Below are 19,635 nucleotides of genomic sequence, written 5' to 3' on the forward strand. Positions count from 1 at the left end.
AGATGTGCTATTAGGACCTATTACTCATTATAACTGTAAGAAAAATCGACAATGGCTACTATGATATATGTGTCTCGCCTGCGGTTACTGTTGTTATTGTAGAAGTGTAATATTGACTGCCTAAAGCTTATATAGAAATAAGACGATGTGGTCTGATTGCCAATGAGACATCTCTCCACCAGAGACCAAATGAAAGTGACATTTCGGGGCCTTTTATAGCTGACTATGAAGTATTGGCTTTGCTCATTGTTGAAGGCCGTACAGTGACCTATAGCTGTTAATTTCTGTTTCATTTGGTCTCTTGTGGAGAATTCTCATTGGCAATCATACCACATCTTCTTTTTTATATTAACAACTATAGTTCACTGTTCAGTATTCAACAATACGGAAGGATCAACAATACGGAAGGAAAACACATAGCGTGTAGTTAGGATTGTATGTAAATGTTAACAGCAATAAATTCTAAACCCAGACTGCATCTAAATATAAAAAAGAAGATGTGGTATGATTGCCAATGAGACAACTATCCACAAAAGACCAAATTGACACAAACATTAACAAATATAGGTCATGTTTATTACAAAACAACTAGGTTATATATCAGCAAAGTACGGTACTGAAAAATAAAAAAAGGAATTTTCAAATTTTGCCGTTTTGTACATAAATTATAAGCCCGTTAGTTTTCTCGTTTAAATTGAGTGACAGTTCCCAAGCTACCATTGACAAAGAAGCTGATGGTTTGGCATGGAAAATTTTGATTACACAAAAAGTGTAAGTGTACTTAAACTAAGGTTGCAATCCACTTCAGAAAAGTTGACCATAGAAAATTTCTACAATGTATAGGCCGATATCTTTTTATGCTTAATTAATTTTAAGTATTTGGCTACTCAAATGTTTGGTCTGGAACCTGCCAGATGAAGGCTGTTTCAACATGTTTCATACATTATTTACTGAAAATTGTATAATAACTGATAAAACTGTAGGTGGACTGTCAGTCCCCAAATTAATCCTCCGCCAAGTTAACAGTACTCTGCTATTATAAAATATTTTGACTAGTTTCAATTAATTGAGTAACTTTACAGAAAGTGAGGTTGCAACTCCTTCACACAAAGTTGACTTCAGCCAATTTTTCCTGCTTGAAACAATGACAGTTTTGACAAGAAAGAAATACAACATCATTCAAGTACAGCAAGCAGATGCTTGGCACCAAAAAAACATTGGCATCATATCCATCATCAATGTTTGTACTTTTTTCTATGTTGGTTAAAAAAACTATGAAATAAAACAGTAAAAAATAATATATTTTTCTTTTTAATTCCTACTGGTGTTTTCAAACAATCCTTGAACAGTAGAGAAAACGCTTTTTATCAAGTATATATTTTACACTGTTCTCAGACCATGTTGACAATGTGTATGTATGATTAAATCAACCATAAACTCAGAGCTGTCATCCATCAAATCCACTATCAACATTGTCATCAGGATCATTTGGCTCAGCCTCTTCATAATTCTGAAAGGTAAAATAATAATAGGCCTTATAAGTGTAACTCTGAAAGGTAAAATATTAATAGGCCTAATTAATATAACTCTTATAGGTTGCACTTCTGTAAATATAGACAATGCAGTTTAAACTTATACTCAAATTCTGTACCACCCCTGTCTTCACTTTTGGTCTTCCTCTATTCATATGTATTTTTACTGGTAAAATTCCTTTCATGTTTCTATGAGAGATCAACAGTAGATAAACAAAACAAAACATCTATAAATATTATATATCTCCCCTAGAGAGGTGTGGTTTGTGAAACAGCTGTATTAACAAAGTGCAACCTCAAGGTAAAATCATAATAGGCATAAGCATGATAAGTGACTTAATGTAATTCTGAAAACAATAATAGACATACACTGTATTTGACTTTTATAAAATAAGAAAATCATTTTCCAAGCTAACCTCATATTTAATGGTAATTTACACTGGAAATAAATGGGAAATGTGTCCATGGGACACAGATGATGCCCCGGTTGCATATAATGTTATAAAGGGACATAACTCAAAAATGGTAACAGTGACGCTACCCAAATTTGTAATTAATTTGAGTTTTGTGGTAATAAGCATTGTGTATAAGTTTCATAACATTTGGTTGAGGCAAACTTAAGTAAGAGAACGGAAACGAAAAATTAAGCATTTTTTTCATTTGTAAAGGGGCATAACTCTAGATCTGTAGAAGTGACACCACCAAAATTCAAACTTGATCTGTGTTTTGTGGTAACAATCATTGTGTATAAGTTTCATAACATTTGGTTGTGGCAAACTAAAGTAAGTCAAGAGGCTGTCACAACGACAGCAAACCGGATTTATTAACATTTATTTGTATCCTGCCAATATCACAAGAACCATAACTGATGAACGGTGAAAGTGAAAATCGTCAATATCAAATTTGACCTCCATTTTGTCATCTGTATCAACATATTAAAATTTGAAAAGCTTAGGTTGAATGGTTCATGAGTAAATGCACCGACACGACTGGAAAAGCCATTTTTCAATCTTTCAAGAACCATAACTCCTAAACGGTAAAAGTCAAAATCGTCAGTATTGAACTTGACCTCCATTTTGTCATCAGTAACAACATATTAAAATTTGAAAAGCTTTGGTTGAACAGTTCATGAGTAAATGCACGGACACGACTGGAAAAGCCATTTTCAATCTTTCAAGAACCATAACTCCTGAACGGTAAAAGTCAAAATCGTCATTATTGAATTTGAACTCCATTTTGTCATCAGTAACAACATATTAAAATTTGTGAAGCTTTGGTTGAACAGTTCATGCGTAAATGCACGGACACGACTGGAAATGCCATTTTTCAATCTTTCAAGAACCATAACTCCTGAACGGTATCAGTCAAAATCGTCATTATTGAACTTGACCTTCATTTTGTTGTCTGTAACAACATATTAAAATTTGAAAAGCTTTGGTTGAACGGTTCATGAGTAAATGCACGGACAACATTTAGTTGCCGCCCGCCCGGCCGCCGTACATCCCCAAATCAATAACCGACATTTTTGTCACAAAAATCCGGTTAAAAAACGGAAACCAATTTTCTGATGCATAGGCGTACGTACGAACGTACGGACGGAAGTACAGATGGACAAGGGTAAAACTTAATGCCCCCTCCGCTACGGCGGGACATTAAAACACTAAGTAACTGATATGGCCATTATTTCATTAGCATTATCAAAGAAATTCATGTTGAAAACTTATTGTTAATTATTTCCATTTAATTATACTATGTGGCCTAATTTTCTGGCCTTTCACATCTTATCATTCCGTATAGAGTCTTTGGTATAGAGCCGTATGGTATAGATACACATGTACTTGTCTATTGTTCTTTAGTACCTACACAATGTTTTCTTCAAAGTATGAATCTTATCATTGTTTCAGACTGTACATTAACCTTTAGATGTTTACATGCTATTCTTATTAAATTGATAACTGTCGAAGGGAAAAATTCACAATTCATTTTATTGCTTGTAATGTGAAGGTTTTTTATGTTGAACCTCCTACAGTAACCTTTCAATTCTTACCTCCAAGTTATTTGATCTTTAGTGTTTAGCTGTTTCAGCAAAAATTACAGTTCATCTTATTATGTGTTGTGTGATTTTCAAAGTCGTACATTTAACCTTTCAATTCTTTCCTCCAAGTTATTCGATCTTAAGTAGATAGATGTTTCAGCAAAAATCAGTTTATCTCATTGCTTTTAATGTGAAGGGTTTTTTTTATGTTCAAGGTAATACAGTAACCTTTCAATTCTTACCTACAAGTTAATCGATCTTTAGTGTATAGCTGTTTCAGCAAAAATCAGTTTATCTCATTGCTTTTAATGTGAAGGGTTTTTTTTATGTTCAAGGTCATACAGTAACCTTTCAATTCTTACCTACAAGTTATTCGATCTTTAGTGTATAGCTGTTTCTGCAAAAATCACAGTTTATCTCATTACTTTTAATGTGAAGGGTTTTTTTATGTTCAAGGTTATACAGTAACCTTTCAATTCTTACCTACAAGTGATTCAATCTTTAGTGTATAGCTTTTTAGCAAAAATCACAGATCATTTCATTGTCTTTTATGTGATTTTTTGTTTTTTTTAAATCTTCAAGTTCTACAGTAATATTTCAACTTTAACCTCCGTGTCAGTTGGTATTTAGTTGATAGCTGTCTCAGTGAAAATCACAGTTCATCTAATTGTTTATGATGTTGAATACCTTATAGTAACCTTTCAATATTTTCCTCAAAGTCATTTTATCTCTATTGAGTAGATGTCTGACCATCACAACATATTACCTTTTTCATATATGGCAGTAAAGCAAAATATGTAGATCTTAGATTTATATAGATGTTATTTAGTGATAGAAACAAAGAATAGTTTTACTTAAATTGTTCTGTAAACAGTATACTCTCTCTGTGAATACTAGATGCAAGATAATAATTCAAAGAGTGCATCACTTCCCCATTTGTCTTAAAATTTAGAAGTACAAGCATTAGCGTAGCTTTCCTGCTATGATTTTTTCCATAACAAATCGCTAAACTAATATAACAATAAGAAGATGTGGTATTATTGCCAATGAGGCAACTATCCACCTGAAACAAATATCTGTTTGTTCAAATAACCAACTAAAGGTCACCATCAACAATGAGCAAAACCCCTACCCTATCATAAGCTATATAAATTGCATGCTGAGCGCAGCTGGATATGACCGCAGAAGTCCAACCCTGAAGAGTTGGGGCAAAAATGGACACAATATTCGCGCTTGATACAGGTCTGAATTTCGATTGTGATTAAATATTTGACACATAATAGGTTTCTGACACAGAATAACTGTAGTCAAAGAACTTAGAATTGGTTATATGATTTGAATTTATATTCAATTTTTTGCTTTTGTGCAATACACTATGCTGTTGCGTATTGAACCATAAAAAAAAATCCCCCATTTCCCTTTTCCCAAAAAAAAATTCTTTCCCTCAAGATATGGTCATAATCTCAATTCAAATTTCTGATGGAGTTTGCCACTATAATTACCCATTTATATACATCATAAAAGTCTTAAAATAGAAAATGACATGCATAATCATGGCTTAAATTAATAATCATTAATAGTAACTTCTTAAAATAAATTGACAGCTAATTACCTCAAGACAATACAACATTTCTTTATACATAATTTACAAGTTACTTAGTAGTGTAAGGGAGGTAATCCAAAAATACACAAAATTGTACTTTAAATGAGTTTGGATTACCTCCCTTACACTGCTTTTAAATTATCTATGCCCCGGTTGCATATAATGTTATAAAGGGACATAACTCAAAAATGGTAACAGTGACGCTACCCAAATTTGTAATTAATTTGTGTTTTGTGGTAATAAGCATTGTGTATAAGTTTCATAACATTTGGTTGAGGCAAACTTAAGTAAGAGAATGGAAACGAAAAATTAAGCATTTTTTTTCATTTGTAAAGGGGCATAACTCTAGACCTGTAGAAGTGACACCACCAACATTCAAACTTGATCTGTGTTTTGTTGAAATATGCATTGGGTATAAGATCCATAACATTTGGTTGAGGCAAACTAAGGTTAAAGAATGGAAACGAAAAATTCAGCAATTTTCCGAATTGTAAAGGGTATAACTCTAGAACAGTAAAAGTGACACCACCAAAATTCAAACTTGATCTGTGTTTTGTGGTAATAAGCATTGTGTATAAGTTTCATAACATTTGGTTGTGGCAAACTAAAGTAAGACAAGAGGCTGTCACAACGACAGCAAACCGGATTTATTAACATTTATTTGTATCCTGCCAATATCACAAGAACCATAACTGATGAACGGTGAAAGTGAAAATCGTCAATATCAAATTTGACCTCCATTTTGTCATCAGTATCAACATATTAAAATTTGAAAAGCTTAGGTTGAATGGTTCATGAGTAAATGCACCGACACGACTGGAAAAGCCATTTTTCAATCTTTCAAGAACCATAACTCCTAAACGGTAAAAGTCAAAATCGTCAGTATTGAACTTGACCTCCATTTTGTCATCAGTAACAAAATATTAAAATTTGAAAAGCTTTGGTTGAACAGTTCATGAGTAAATGCACGGACACGACTAGAAAAGCCATTTTTCAATCTTCCAAGAACCATAACTCCTGAACGGTAAAAGTCAAAATTGTCATTAATGAACTTGACCTCCATTTTGTCATCAGTAACAACATATTAAAATTTGGGAAGCTTTGGTTGAACAGTTGATGCGTAAATGCACGGACACGACTGGAAAAGCCATTTTTCAATCTTTCAAGAACCATAACTCCTGAACGGTAAAAGTCAAAATCGTCATAATTGAACTTGACCTTCATTTTGTTGTCTGTAACAACATATTAAAATTTGAAAAGCTTTGATTGAACGGTTCATGAGTAAATGCACGGACAACATTTAGTTGCCGCCCGCCCGGCCGCCGTACATCACCAAGTCACAAAAATCCGGTTAAAAACGGAAACCAATTTTCTGATGCATAGGCGTACGTACGAACGTACGGACGGAAGTACAGATGGACAAGGGTAAAACTTAATGCCCCCTCCGCTACGGCGGGACATTAAAACACTTAGTTACTGATATGGCCATTATCTCATTAGCATTATAAAAGTAATTCATGTTGAAAACTTATTGTTAATTATTTCCATTTAATTATACTATGTGGCCTAATTTTCTGGCCTTTCACATCTTATCATGCCGTATAGAGCCTTTGGTATAGAGCCGTATGGTATAGATACACATGTACTTGTCTATTGTTCTTTAGTACCTACACAATGTTTTCTTCAAAGTGTGAATCTTATCATTGTTTCAGATTGTACATTAACCTTTAGATGTTTACATGCTATTCTTATTAAATTGATAACTGTCGAAGGGAAAAATTCACAATTCATTTTATTGCTTGTAATGTGAAGGTTTTTTATGTTGAACCTCCTACAGTAACCTTTCAATTCTTACCTCCAAGTTGTTTGATCTTTAGTGTTTAGCTGTTTCAGCAAAAATCACAGTTCATCTTATTATGTTTTGTGTGATATTCAAGGTCGTACATTTAACCTTTCAATTCTTTCCTCCAAGTTATTCGATCTTAAGTAGATAGATGTTTCAGCAAAAATCACAGTTTATCTCACTGCTTTTAATGTGAAGGGTTTTTTTATGTTCAAGGTCATACAGTAACCTTTCAATTCTTACCTACAAGTTAATCGATCTTTAGTGTATAGCTGTTTCAGCAAAAATCACAGTTTATCTCATTGCTTTTAATATGAAGGGTTTTTTTTATGTTCAAGGTCATACAGTTACCTTTCAATTCTTACCTACAAGTGATTCAATCTTTAGTGTATAGCTGTTTTAGCAAAAATCACAGATCATTTCATTGTCTTCTTGTGATTTTTTGTTTTTTAAAATCTTCAAGTTCTACAGTAATATTTCAATTTTAACCTCCGTGTCAGTTGGTATTTAGTTGATAGCTGTCTCAGTGAAAATCACAGTTCATCTAATTGTTTATGATGTTGAATACCTTATAGTAACCTTTCAATATTTTCCTCAAAGTCATTTTATCTCTATTGAGTAGATGTCTGACCATCACAACATATTACCTTTTTCATATATGGCAGTAAAGCAAAATATGTAGATCTTAGATTTATATAGATATTATTTAGTGATAGAAACAAAGAATAGTTTTACTTAAATTGTTCTGTAAACAGTATACTCTCTCTGTGAATACTAGATGCAAGATAATAATTCAAAGAGTGCATCACTTCCCCATTTGTCTTAAAATTTAGTAGTACAAGCATTAGCTTAGCTTTCCTGCTATGATTTTTTCCATAACATGCTCAACTAATATAACAATAAGAAGATGTGGTATTATTGCCAATTTGGCAACTATCCACCTGAAACAAATATTTGTTTCTTCAAATAACCAACTAAAGGTCACTATCAACAATGAGCAAAACCCATACCCTATCATAAGCTATATAAATTGCATGCTGAGCGCAGCTGGATATGACCGCAGAAGTCCAACCCTGAACAGATGGGGCAAAAATGGACACAATATTCGCGCTTGATACAGGTCTGAATTTCGATTGTGATTAAATATTTGACACATAATAGGTTTCTGACACAGAATAACTGTAGTCAAAGAACTTGTAATTGGTTATATGATTTGAATTTATATTCAATTTTTTGCTTTTGTGCAATACACTATACTGTTGCGTATTGAACCATAAAAAAAAAATCCCCCATTTCCCTTTTCCCAAAAAAAAATTCTTTCCCTCAAGATATGGTCATAATCTCAATTCAAAATTCTAATGGAGTTTGTCACTATAATTACCCATTTATATAAATCATAAAAGTCTTAAAATAGAAAATGACATGCATAATCATGGCTTAAATTAATAATAATTAATAGTAACTTCTAAAAATAAATTGACAGCTAATTACCTCAAGACAATACAACATTTCTTTATACATAATTTACAAGTTACTTAGTAGTGTAAGGGAGGTAATCCAAACATACACAAAATTGTACTTTAAATGAGTTTGGATTACCTCCCTTACACTGCTTTTAAATCATCTATGCCCTGGTTGCATATAATGTTATAAAGGGACATAACTCAAAAATGGTAACAGTGACGCTACCCAAATTTGTAATTAATTTGAGTTTTGTGGTAATAAGCATTGTGTATAAGTTTCATAACATTTGGTTGAGGCAAACTTAAGAACGAGAATGGAAACGAAAAATTAAGCATTTTTTTCATTTGTAAAGGGGCATAACTCTAGACCTGTAGAAGTGACATCACCAACATTCAAACTTGATCTGTTTTTTGTTGAAATATGCATTGGGCATAAGATCCATAACATTTGGTTGAGGCAAACTAAGGTTAAAGAATGGAAACGAAAAATTCAGCAATTTTCCCATTTGTAAAGGGTATAACTCTAGAACAGTAAAAGTGACACCACCAAAATTCAAACTTGATCTGTGTTTTGTGGTAATAAGCATTGTGTATAAGTTTCATAACATTTGGTTGTGGCAAACTAAAGTAAGAAAACGGAAACCAATTTTCTGATGCATAGGAGTACGTACGAACGTACGGACGGAAGTACAGATGGACAAGGGTAAAACTTAATGCCCCCTCCGCTACGGCGGGACATTAAAACACTAAGTAACTGATATGGCCATTATCTCATTAGCATTATAAAAGTAATTCATGTTGAAAACTTATTGTTAATTATTTCCATTTAATTATACTATGTGGCCTAATTTTCTGGCCTTTCACATCTTATCATGCCGTATAGAGTCTTTGGTATAGAGCCGTATGGTATAGATACACATGTACTTGTCTATTGTTCTTTAGTACCTACACAATGTTTTCTTCAAAGTATGAATCTTATCATTGTTTCAGACTGTACATTAACCTTTAGATGTTTACATGCTATTCTTATTAAATTGATAACTGTCGAAGGGAAAAATTCACAATTCATTTTATTGCTTGTAATGTGAAGGTTTTTTATGTTGAACCTCCTACAGTAACCTTTCAATTCTTACCTCCAAGTTATTTGATCTTTAGTGTTTAGCTGTTTCAGCAAAAATTACAGTTCATCTTATTATGTGTTGTGTGATTTTCAAAGTCGTACATTTAACCTTTCAATTCTTTCCTCCAAGTTATTCGATCTTAAGTAGATAGATGTTTCAGCAAAAATCAGTTTATCTCATTGCTTTTAATGTGAAGGGTTTTTTTTATGTTCAAGGTAATACAGTAACCTTTCAATTCTTACCTACAAGTTATTCGATCTTAAGTGTATAGCTGTTTCAGCAAAAATCACAGTTTATCTCATTGCTTTTAATGTGAAGGGTTTTTTTTATGTTCAAGGTCATACAGTTACCTTTCAATTCTTACCTACAAGTGATTCGATATTTAGTGTATAGCTTTTTAGCAAAAATCACAGATCATTTCATTGTCTTTTATGTGATTTTTTGTTTTTTAAATCTTCAAGTTCTACAGTAATATTTCAATTTTAACCTCCGTGTCAGTTGGTATTTAGTGGATAGCTGTCTCAGTGAAAATCACAGTTCATCTAATTGTTTATGATGTTGAATACCTTATAGTAACCTTTCAATATTATCCTCAAAGTCATTTTATCTCTATTGAGTAGATGTCTGACCATCACAACATATTACCTTTTTCATATATGGCAGTAAAGCAAAATATGTAGATCTTAGATTTATATAGATGTTATTTAGTGATAGAAACAAAGAATAGTTTTACTTAAATTGTTCTGTAAACAGTATACTCTCTCTGTGAATACTAGATGCAAGATTATAATTCAAAGAGTGCATCACTTCCCCATTTGTCTTAAAATTTAGTAGTACAAGCATTAGCTTAGCTTTCCTGCTATGATTTTTTTCCATCACAAATCGCTAAACTAATATAACAATAAGAAGATGTGGTATTATTGCCAATGAGGCAACTATCCACCTGAAACAAATATTGTTTGTTCAAATAACCAACTAAAGGTCACCATCAACAATGAGCAAAACCCATACCCTATCATAAGCTATATAAATTGCATGCTGAGCGCAGCTGGATATGACCGCAGAAGTCCAACCCTGAACAGTTGGGGCAAAAATGGACACAATATTCGTGCTTGATACAGGTCTGAATTTCGATTGTGATTAAATATTTGACACATAATAGGTTTCTGACACAGAATAACTGTAGTCAAAGAACTTAGAATTGGTTATATGATTTGAATTTATATTCAATTTTTTGCTTTTGTGCAATACACTATGCTGTTGTGTATTGTACATAAAAAAAAATTCCCCCATTTCCCTTTTCCAAAAAAAAAATTCTTTCCCTCAAGATATGGTCATAATCTCAATTCAAATTTCTAATGGAGTTTGCCACTATAATTACTCATTTATATACATCATAAAAGTCTTATAATAGAAAATGACATGCATAATCATGGCTTAAATTAATAATAATTAATAGTAATTACTTCTAAAAAATAAATTGACAGCTAATTACCTCAAGACAATACAACATTTCTTTATACATAATTTACAAGTTACTTAACTCATTTAAAGTACAATTTTGTGTATGTTTGGATTACATCCCTTACACTGCTTTTAAATTATCTAAATTGTCCATTAACCAGGAAACCCTTGGTTTTTCCCCCTTTTTTGCCCCAAATTCCTAAATGATTTGAGCCATAACCCCCTAAAGTCAATCCTTACCATCCCTTTGTGGTATGGAAACTTGTGGTATAATTTCAGAGAGATTCATACACTTAAACACAAGTTATTGTCTGGTAACTACAAAAATGCTTATTTGGGCCCTTTTTTGGCCCCTAATTTCTAAACTGTTGGTAGTCGGGACCATAACCCCCAAAATCAATCCCGACCTTCCTTTTGTGGTTATAAACCTTGTGTTTAAATTTCATAGATTTCTATCTACTTATACTAAAGTTGTTGTCTGGAAACCAATTGTCTTTGGACAACAACGACGACGACATGATACCAATATATACAACCGCAAATTTTTTTGGCTGTTGTATAAAAAGGCCATGACAGGATAAAATGTGAAACAGTTCAAACAAGAAAACAAAAGGCTTGATTTATGTACAAAACAAAAAATGAAAACATAATTAACACCATTCTACTATCCAAACACCTTTCTAAATTGGTTCATGTCGCGAATTTGTTAAACTTTAATATGCCCTTATACATGTCATAGGAATACATTAAGAAAATTTGAAATCCTAAAAAAATAAATTGCTGATAAGTTGACTAGAAAAGGCTCCATGAAAAATAATGTATCGGCAAAAATATGTGTGTTTACATTATTCAGATAGTAAACTTACAGATTCTTTGGGTTCCAGATCCTCACCATATTGTATGGCATTGTCTATCTGTATCAGAAGATCTGTTATACTATCCTCTTCTGACATATCTAACGGTACAAACTTTACTAAACTGTAATCTTCTATCTGCAATAGAGTTGTCAGTGAATTATTTTTTGTTCAATTTCTATTTCGAAACTAACAAAACTTTGTATAGCCTCTGGCCTTTGTTAGTCTTGTATGATTTTTAATTTTAGTTTCTTGTGTATAATTCGGAGTTTAGTATGACATCCATTATCACTGTACTAGTATACATATTTTTTAAGGGGCCAGCTGAAGGACGCCTACGGGTGCAGGTGTTTCTCGCTACATTGAAGAGCCATTGGTGGCCTTCGGCTGTTGTCTGCTCTATGGTCAGGTTGTTGTCGCTTTGACACATTCCCCATTTCCTTTCTCAATTTTAGTCATTATGCTATGCCTATCCCTAATAATAATTCAAAGTATTTGAAAACAGGATGTAGGTGTCTGACATATGCAAAAAGTGATCACATGTTACAACTCTGAATTGTCCAGCTGCTGACTAAATATGGAGTCATTCAGTTCATTAATTTCTGAAAAAGTGTGACCAAAATATTTTCATATTGAAAAATTCAAAATATCGACAAACAGGAAGTAGGTGTCTAACAGATATAAAACATGAACAACTGATCACTGTCAAGCTGCTGACTAAATTTACGTGTGACGCTTATTTGTTTTTTTATTTTGTTTTATATGACATACTTATTCAAAAAGAAGATTGGTAATCAAGCATCTAGCATGTAATAACATAAGAGACTATGTGACACAAAATGATGCTACAAGACAGCATTAAGGAAGATACTGCCTTAAAAAAACATATCACCACTTAATTTTATTTTCCTTCACATAATTTGTACAAAACCATCATTATAAACAAGGGTGGATATAATTTAACAACTTTTTAAAGTAGGATTGTAGCTGTAATAACTTTAGAAAAAGGTGGAGACCTCAAACTATATTTCATCAATCTTAAGATAATTGAGAAATAAATAACCATAAAGAAGGATTCATAACCTGTGGATTCTTCCCTATCATGTTGCAGAAATATAAAACCTTCATACTGGTCATTTGTTCAATCAAATGATTTTAATTGAGGTGGAAGCACGGTACAATAATGGGTTTTTGATAATCTAAACTTACCACTGATGCAATTGCTGTGTTCAGCTTTTTGAACTTATTGCTGAACTTACTTTCATCAAATTCTTCATTCAATAAGACTGGTAAATCTGGTTCTAAATATCTGTAAGACAAAAATACAGATATTCATTTTCATGTTCAGATCTCTACATTTTATTGAAAAAAATCAACAAAAGGTAAAATAATAAAGTTCTGTGCATCATATGCATATTTATCTTACTTCAGTCATTCAGTTGGATCTCATGTCTTTTAATTTTGTCTGATAACTTTACTGAAAAAAAAAATGCTGTTAAAAAGTATGCTAATTCATAAAGGATTTTATCCCAAAAATGTTCTAACAAGTCCTAGTCCTACCAACTCTAGTACAAAAGGTCAGAGACCACAATTATTTCGTAGTGCATTTCTTTTAGAACATAAATGAAAATAAAAAAAATCCCACCTGCGCTTTTTCAAAGAAACTTTTACAGTGTGTTGTACTACTTTTGGGACAAATATATAAAAATTATAGAAATCTTCATCGGCTCTAACTCAAAATAAGGACAATTTTATGTTTAGGGCATCTTGAAATCTTTTGACAGCTTCCGAAGTGCTAATTTTAAACCTTTTTCAGCTGGACCAAATCACTACTTTCCTTTAAAATTCTGGACCCAATTTTTTTTACAGGATAATTTCACCCCCCAACTTGCAATATGAGGCATTAAACATGGAGAAATAAATTTGGAAGGGGTATAAAAATTAATGGCAAGTAACCCACTGTCAACACTAGGGACTATATGTGCCGGAACAACGAAAATCAAGGGACGACAATTGTGGTCATGGACCAAAACATACTATGATTGTAATCAAAACAGTATAAAGTATCAAGTTTTTTGTGAAATTCATCTGTAATTTAATTTTCATGTACATGACTAAAGAAGAGGGAACAACATAAAACTAAACATCTAGATATTGAAAAGTCAATATATTATATTCTTGGGGAAAGTTATTACCACTGTGAAATATGTGAATGGCTGCCAGGTCACAGTCCTTGCTGGGTGTAGGTATTTGGACTTTCCACATAAAACACCAATCCTTGTGTAAAACTCATTAGGGTTTGAAACACAATAAACAAAATGAAAGAACCAAAGAGACTATAAAATAATCTGCCATGTCTAATCTAATGTGTTATATCCTGGTGAGAAAACAAAGTAGAGAAGACTGATGATTTTGGTAACTTTTGACTTATTTGAGGATCTTGTTTTGCTGATTATTTTTGCTATTTCCAATTTCTTTCTATCCCCTATAATTTCTGAAAAGTGCAAATGGGTAAAAATAATCCTTCAAGGGCAACAACTGCTATCAATGAAAATAACACTGTAAGAAGTTGACTGATGATTTCAGTCATATCCACTTTTTTGTAGATCTTATTATGGTGATTTTTGCTTTTTACAGTTTCTCTATCTTTAATTTGCCCACAAAAAAACAAAAAAAGTCGTCATTCAAGGGCAATTACTCCTACCAGAAATCAACTAATGATGGATATTGGCGATGTCCAAAGGACATTGATTTAAACAATTATAGGTTTACTGCCTTAATAGTTTCTGTATAAATTATCTATCTATTTAAGTTTTTAAGATAATAGCCAACATTACAAAAACAATAGCATAAAAATAGTCATTTCAGGGCAAAAACTCTAATAAAGAGTTGTCCGACAATTTTTATCAAATCAAACAGTAGGTTGATAACATTCTGAACATTTCTGCCCCATCAGATTTTTCTCTTTCTGTTAAGGTTTTCAAGAAAACAGACAATATTTGCATTTTACCTCAATGTTCTATTTTTAGCCTTGGGGGTCATATCGGTGGCATGCCAGATCATTGCACACATTTTTTAAACTATATACCACAAGAATATTGTGGCTAAGTTTGGTTCCAATTGGTCCATTAGTTTCAGAGATAAAAAATTTGAAAAAAAATTAATGGACGACAATGGAAGACAGAAGCCAGGTGATGAGGATAGCTCACCTAGCCCTTTGGAAAGTTTGGACCAGGTGAGCTAAAAAATCTTTTGAAATTTTGATCAGGAGGATTGATCATCTACCACAGGTGAGACAGATTTTGATAATTTTATAACTTTCCTACTGTGGAAATGCAATATGCTTTCTTCATTGTTCTTCAACAAACATCAGAATATACATAATTTCTCTAAATTATATAAGTCATTTTTTTCTGATAATTCTACATGTATTCGTACCTCTCTAAATCCTTCTTTGCTTTTTTACTTAATAAATCCAGTTTTGTCATAACATTAACATGTGGAATTTCTAAGGTAACCATCGTTGATAATGCAGTTAATACTCCAGACACAAACTTTGAGGCTTCAATCATAAACTGTGAGTCAATTAAAAATGTTCCACAAATTCTAAAGTCCATGCGCTGTAGTTTATCCACTAACTGTTTCATAACTGGGATATGTGTATAAAGTTCTATCTGGCCAGGAAGGTCAAATAATATATAGTCATCTTCAACTTCTTCAAGGACTTCATCTAACCAGTCTAAATTCTGGGCAAAATATCTGTTAAAACAATTAAACATTGTGGAATATAATGTTGTATACATGATGATATCATTAATGAAATAAGATATGCTTTTCCATGAGATAAGATTATATTACTTAAAAAGACAATCCTTGTATATCATGTATATTATTATAAGGCAAAATGAAAAAAGGTGTGCGTTTTCTATTACGGTACCTACCTTATTTTTTAAGCTCAAATATAGCCTGTACCCTAAAGTTTTTATGTCATTTTTAAATAAGCACTGTTAAATTCAGAATGTCCCTCCCATAGACTCAATTAAAAAAAAAAGTAAAATAAATAAAAAAATCCCTACCTTCATACCCTATTTTTTTCAAAGATGTAATAGGAAACATATTATTTTTGTTTGGCCTAAGCTACCATTTGGCATTAACCATAATGTATGTCTATAATTCTACCACTGGGGACAATTGTAGAGTATTTAACACAATTTATGATATGATCCTACTGATTTTGAGTTTTAGAGCAGTGGATAGCAAGAAAGTAGACACTGGTAATATAATACAATTTCAGGACAACAGCTGCTTTTTGGAAAGCTAATAACATTTTTAAACAAAATTTAACACCTCTTTTCCTTTCTCAAAAAAAGAAATACTTTATATGATATCAACATTATCAAGAGCTGATAAAGAGGGAGTGTCAGTTAAATTTAAATTGACCACTTGCAATAAAATCAGTGAACACTATTTAATTTGGTTGCAATATTTTGATAGGTTATTATCCCACAACAGATTAAAGAACTGTATTTAGTTTCACTGTTAACTTACTCCATACAAAATACCAGTCCACCATTTGGTCCAAACCTTAAGGATTCATCTTCCATTGCATCATCTAAATGTATCAGCTCTCTTATATCTTCAATAAAACAGAGAAAGTACATGAAATCTTTTATTGTAAAAATATTTATACTAACACTTAATAATGAATTGATTGATAGAAAACCATAGTAACAATTTTAAGAAAAAATGCAAAAATGTTTTCAATACCTCTTCTCGTCAGAGTTATAAAGTTGGTAGAAAAGGTTAAAATAAATTATAAATATGTTTACTTAGGATTTTTTTTTTATCTTCTTTAGTTTGATACCAAAAAAATGTGGAAGTATGAAAGGCCTAAAAAATATAGTTCAGTTCCCTGTTTTCATTCCTACCATAAATTTGCATGCCTTACTTAATCATGGTAATAGGAAATTTTATTTAGTTACACACAGTAAGGGTCCAAACCATTTCTCTATAAAGTCTATGTAAAATATCTAATAAAACAAGATTATCAAACTACATATTTACTCATGCTACGCGTAGTATGCATTTTTAATCTGACATGAAGCAGGAAACCAATTTCATATTTATTTTGGCAAAACATGATGTTCATGATGTATGTGAAATAATAGGTTAATATATCAACTGCAGAACAGATTTTTTTTGGAGATAATCTAGGTGTAAAACAAATTGTGAAACATATGACACTGATCAATAAAATGAAGTCTTTCTTTCATTGACAGAAAGATATTATAGGATGCTATTGTATTCATCCATCTTTTTTTCCATTATAACATTAAAAGTACCAGTAATACATGTAATAAGAAAATTTAAGTTTTATGTAAATCATGGATACAGAGGGTTATTTGTTTTCTCTGTTGCTTTGTTTCACATTTTGTCATGTTGGGCCTTTTATAGCTTTTCCATATACAATTTGGATAACAGTAATTGTTCTTTAATGGATAGCAATCTCATTTGCAATCACACCACATCTCCTCATTGTTTTATGGATCAATACTTCGATGCATTAATACAAAAAAGGGCAATATGAAAACTCTTAACATAATTGTATCTGAAACATTATAAATGGTACACCAGAATAAATGTTTTCAGCAATTAAAAAGATCACAGAAAATATATAAGTACCTGCTAATACAGGGTAATCAAAATGTTCAGCAGCAGGATCTAGATTCACAACATGTATTGTTCTTTTGGTGACTTCTGCATGCTTTACCATATTACTGCAGTATGTGGACTGAAATGTAATAATGCTGTTAATATATAATAATACATTGCCTAGTAATGCACATCTGTCAATCAAGGTTCACTATTTAGTTCCATGTTTTTAAATATTTTTTTATTATTATTTATTATCATTTTTTAAATTATAGCACATTTCAATCTAAGCATGCTAAGTTCACAAGGTACACATTTTTTTTAAGATCTTTTCATATCAATGAAAACATGATTAATTTGTATCTTAGTATGGTTTATTTCTAATTTGAAAATTAGGTTTTGGTAAAGACCCATGTACCAACATGACCAATATGAAAACTTAGACATCACATCTATTTTTTTTTATTCAGGTTTTGATGGTTATAAATGGTTCCATCAGAAAGTCTCTTTTTTTTTTTTAGACTATCTACTAATTTTTTTCAGAAACAAAGCATTGCCTAACAATGTTATCAAATGATCATTCCGATCATTATACTTATACATGTTATACATACAATGTACATACATACATGTAGCTTAGGTCCTTGGTAATTCTCAAAAAAGTTTATATTGTCAAAGTCTATGTCATGTATGTTATTTGGCCACAAAGTTGTTCATTGGTAAGCTACTTAAAAAGTAAAATAACAAAAATACCGTATTTGAAGGAAAATTCAATTAAGAAAGTCCCTTATCAAATGGCAAAATCTTTAAAAGCTCCAACACATCAAATGAATGGAAAACAACTGTCATAAACCTGACTTGTACAGGCATTTCCTGATGTAGAAAATGGTAGATTAAACCTGATTTTATAGCTAGCTAAACCTCTCACTTGTGTGAAAGTTGTATATTCCATTATATTGAACAGGCGAACAGACACAGATAAGGCGACCCAAACCATGCAAACAGAAATAGCTCTGATCTCAGAATCTTAAAAAGGATTATAAAAGCAGCTGTTGATCAGTTCAAACAATGTTACTTATTATGAGTTCTAATAAAAGAATATAAAACAAGTTTTCCACTGTAACTGTGTAAGTAGTATGGGGATGAAGTCCCCAATAACAGTAGAAAAATCAATAAAAAAAATAAAAAATCAGGAAATTAGTTAATGAACTCAAAATCGTTCAATTCTTTTGATGTCATGTTTTGAATTCCCTCATCTGCGCAGAAATCTACAATGTACCTCCTTTTTCCGGTCTGGTTTGTATGAAATTTTGAGTAAAATATATATTTATCAGTCTAGTATAAAATAGGAAGGAACGCAATACCAATTTCATTTTTAATAATTCCTTGATATGAAAAAACGTTACCTGATGATAGCGTTTCTTTGTTTACATTGCATATGACGTCATAACTTAAATAACGTCACAACTTAAATCCCTAAGTTACAACAGAACCAAAATCAGAAACGTTACAGTATTTCCATTTCTTTTTTAACAAATATTTAAGTAACAAAAAAATAATGAGGTAACGCCTGCCTCATATTAAAATATATCAGTAAATTAATGACAGTTAGTCTAATTAATTCATTGTTATTATGACGTCTTGAAAAGCTATTATATTTTTTTCTTTGATGCCTTACATTGACAGGAAGGCGTCAAAGCAAAAATTCAAAATATCCTTGCAAGACGTCATAATTATTTGGACTATGACAGTATATGGTATATTTTACAGAACTTATCATTCATGTCATTATAAATCAGAAGCAGTTTATATGGGAAAAATATATTTGTAGACTTGACCAAAACAAGTGCCAGTCACTACCTTCCCACTTCCAGCAGGACCCATCACTAATTGTCCATATCGTGGCATTTCTTATACAGGTGAAATACAAGTGTGTGATCTACTTTTAATCTTTTTTCGGTTATTTGTTAAACCTGTTGCCGCTTCCGACAAATCAAAATAATATAATTTTTAGGTTAGATATAACTATTCTTAATATTTTATTGTTATAAAAAATGAATTTTGGTAC

At 31.7% G+C, this 19,635-nt stretch overlaps 1 protein-coding gene across 1 annotated transcript; it reads right to left on the reverse strand.

The window, feature by feature from the left end:
* Positions 1 to 1,289: 1,289 nt before the first annotated feature.
* On the reverse strand, positions 1,290 to 19,565 carry LOC134680614 (GPN-loop GTPase 3-like). The gene is made up of 7 exons (XM_063539723.1): positions 19,428 to 19,565; positions 17,598 to 17,706; positions 16,464 to 16,551; positions 15,354 to 15,674; positions 13,125 to 13,224; positions 11,928 to 12,053; positions 1,290 to 1,510 (listed from the first exon to the last, which is right to left on the reverse strand). The coding sequence occupies exons 1-7, from the start codon at positions 19,473 to 19,475 to the stop codon at positions 1,448 to 1,450; spliced, it is 855 nt and encodes a 284-aa protein (XP_063395793.1). The 5' UTR covers positions 19,476 to 19,565; the 3' UTR covers positions 1,290 to 1,447.
* Between the last annotated feature and the right edge of the window lie 70 nt (positions 19,566 to 19,635).

This window comes from Mytilus trossulus, chromosome 8, assembly GCF_036588685.1.
Source record: "Mytilus trossulus isolate FHL-02 chromosome 8, PNRI_Mtr1.1.1.hap1, whole genome shotgun sequence".
Lineage (NCBI taxonomy): Eukaryota > Metazoa > Mollusca > Bivalvia > Mytilida > Mytilidae > Mytilus > Mytilus trossulus.

Bases quoted from the DNA above. Each gene is read 5' to 3' on its own strand.
- LOC134680614 (XM_063539723.1), bottom strand. From the start codon at position 19,475: ATGCCACGATATGGACAATTAGTGATGGGTCCTGCTGGAAGTGGGAAG. The intron at 16,552-17,597 runs GTACTTATATAT...GTTTTATTGAAG, and splicing joins TGATTACCCTGTATTAGCAG to ATATAAGAGAGCTGATACAT. The intron at 12,054-13,124 runs GTAAGTTTAGAT...ACTCTATTGCAG, and splicing joins ACACAGCAATTGCATCAGTG to ATAGAAGATTACAGTTTAGT.